Source organism: Microtus ochrogaster, chromosome 16 (assembly GCF_000317375.1).
Source record: "Microtus ochrogaster isolate Prairie Vole_2 chromosome 16, MicOch1.0, whole genome shotgun sequence".
In the NCBI taxonomy this organism is placed as follows: Eukaryota; Metazoa; Chordata; class Mammalia; order Rodentia; family Cricetidae; genus Microtus; species Microtus ochrogaster.
The window spans coordinates 60443545-60446017 of NC_022018.1; the positions used below are offsets into that span (position 1 = coordinate 60443545).

A 2473-nucleotide genomic window follows, 5' to 3' on the forward strand; every position below is an offset into this window, starting at 1 on the left:
CTACTGAGGATGCAGTGCAGTGCTCAGGACCTGCCCTGCCTACTTCTGAGGATGCAGTGCCCAGCACCTGCCCTGCCTACTTCTGAGGATGCAGTGCCCAGCACCTGCCCTGCCTACTGAGGATGCAGTGCTCAGCACCTGCCCTGGTATTAATGTGGTCCAGACTTCATGCTGTTTGCAGGATTGGGTTTAAAGTAATTAGGATATCAGGCAAGTTGTTGGCATTTCGAAAGGACATGGGCATTCTGTGAGCCGGAATGTGTGAGGCAGCTATTATTCTGGGCTTCTGGGGTCTGCATACCCCGCTTACTCTTAAGAAGCAGCGAGGAAGTACTGTGGAGTGATCCCAGCAGTTGGGTGGGAGATGATGAGTCCCAGGCCAGTCTTACCTATACAAATTTTAGGGTCGCCAGGGCTACACAGCAAGACCCATTTCAAAATAAAATAAGAAAGAATGCAAGTAATTTGGCAATGTACAGCTAGTGACAAGCTAAACCTACACTGTGCAAAAGAATAAAACCCCAAATACCTTTAAATGACGAAACACTCTGAAGCTTGTTGGAGTCACAAATATTAGAGAGTAAATACACAGTTGACGGATTCTTAGACCCACAAGTGCACAGCTTATGGGAAACACGTTTTGCAGGGCTCCAGGAGCACCTGTCCTTTGGACAATCACTGTCAATTCTGTAGAAACCTTGTGAAGCCATGATCCTTCTCCCCTTCAAAAAGATAGGAAGACAGCGTGCCTGCCCATACTGACAAAAGATCTGGGTGCCCCCAAAGCTGCTTATCACAACAGAGATTGGGGTGAGGGGAGTGGGTGAGTCTAGGGTTCAGGGACATCTAGTGATCTTGTCTAATCCCCTCGGATGCTGGCCCTTCCTGGGTGGCGTCACCTTTTCCAGGAGCACTGCTTTGTCAGGTCCTGCCTGTTTCCTTATGACTTCTGAAATGCATGTCAATGTCTGTGTGGGTTAAATAGACAGGTGAAAGACCAACTGGAGTGACAGACGCTTGTGAGCTGCCACGTGGGTGCTGGGAACTGAGGAACTGAACCCTGGTCCTCTGGAAGAGCACCCAGTGTTCTTAACCACTGAGCCAACTCTCCAGTTCCACGCCTGACAGTTTTTAAGTGTTTGAATTGCCAAGGTAACGGTCCTACTGTGCTTTATATTATTGAGTTTCTGATATGTAAACGTTATGGTACAGTGATAACTCATATCCTGCTGAGCACTGCTTGCATGTATGTGTGTGTGCGCCCAATGCACCTGTGTGCTGTTATTTTGTGATCTAACAAATAAAGCTTGCCTGAAGATCAGAGGGTGGAGCTAAGCCACTAACCATCGAAGCCAGGCAGTGGTGGCACACACCTTTGATCCCAGCACTCAGGATCTCATGCCTTTGATCCCAGTACTTGGGAGGCACACACCTTTAATCCCAGCACTAGGAAGGTGGAGACAGCATCTCGCCTTTCAGTCTGATGATTTTGTAGAGGTCAAAACTTTAGTGGCTGGCTGCTTCTCTGATCTTTCAGCTTTCCAACACCTAATATCTGACTCTGGGGTTTTATTATTGAGACCAATTAGATCCATGCTACATACCCAAGTACACACGCATGCATGCATACATACAAACACACCTTTCTTACCCTGTATAACGACTTACCAGGTGGAATGCTGATTTCTAGAGGGCATCACCCCAGAAGCCCTGAGTCCCTTCTCACATGCTCTATACAACAACTCCCAGCTCTGTGCCAGGCTGAGTGAGTGGCCTGGACTCTGTCCTTGGCCTCTGATGCTCAGAACCCAGACCCTCCTCCCCAGAGGGTGCGGTTCATCCCAAGCCACACTCACAGGTCATAGGAGAACTTCTTCTCCAGGCTAGTCTGGTTCCTCTGGAACTGGAAGATGTCCTGCTGCAGTCTGCCATAACTGCTCTGCAGAGCCTTCAGCTGGGCTAAGGCAAGGGGACAAATCACTCCACTGGTCTCTGTGTGGCTGTCCTGCCACTCAGACACACAAGACACAACAGCACCACACTCAGCACAAATGACATAGAGGGGAGTACAAGGAGAGAAAGAGAAGAACCCCTCCCCTGCCATCACGATGCCAACCATCTCTCCCACAGTTGTGATGGACGTAATTGCAATGTCACCGTAATAGTTTATAAGGACAGATAAGATTACATTAAGAATGGCTCGGTTACTCCTAACATAAGATTATAGTGACAGAGCCAGGGGAGGCCATTGTGAGGCATTGGGACAGGGACAGGCAGGCTTTCCCATGAGGCAGCTGCTGGGCTGGCGGGAGGGGACTTACCTTTCAGGTCTCTGATGAGCTTCTCGCCTGTGGTGATGTTACTCACTAAAATCGCCTGCAAGGAAGACAAATGCCAAATCAGACAGCTGATAAATGTGTGCCAAGAGATGAACACAGACAGGAACGCGTGCCCGGAGAGGAACACAGGAACG

The 2473-nt window shown here is 49.2% G+C and overlaps 1 protein-coding gene across 2 annotated transcripts in view; it reads right to left on the bottom strand.

Annotated features, from left to right (window-relative positions):
- Golm1 (golgi membrane protein 1) overlaps positions 1–2473 on the bottom strand; it is a 38471-nt gene that overhangs the window by 14223 nt on the left and 21775 nt on the right. For both annotated transcript variants that reach the window (XM_005355306.3, XM_026782942.1), the window contains exons 4-5: positions 2322–2376; positions 1857–1959 (exon numbers count right to left, since the gene is read on the bottom strand). In XM_005355306.3, coding sequence (XP_005355363.1) covers positions 1857–1959; positions 2322–2376 — 158 coding nt within the window. The remainder of the gene's footprint in view (positions 1–1856; positions 1960–2321; positions 2377–2473) is intronic.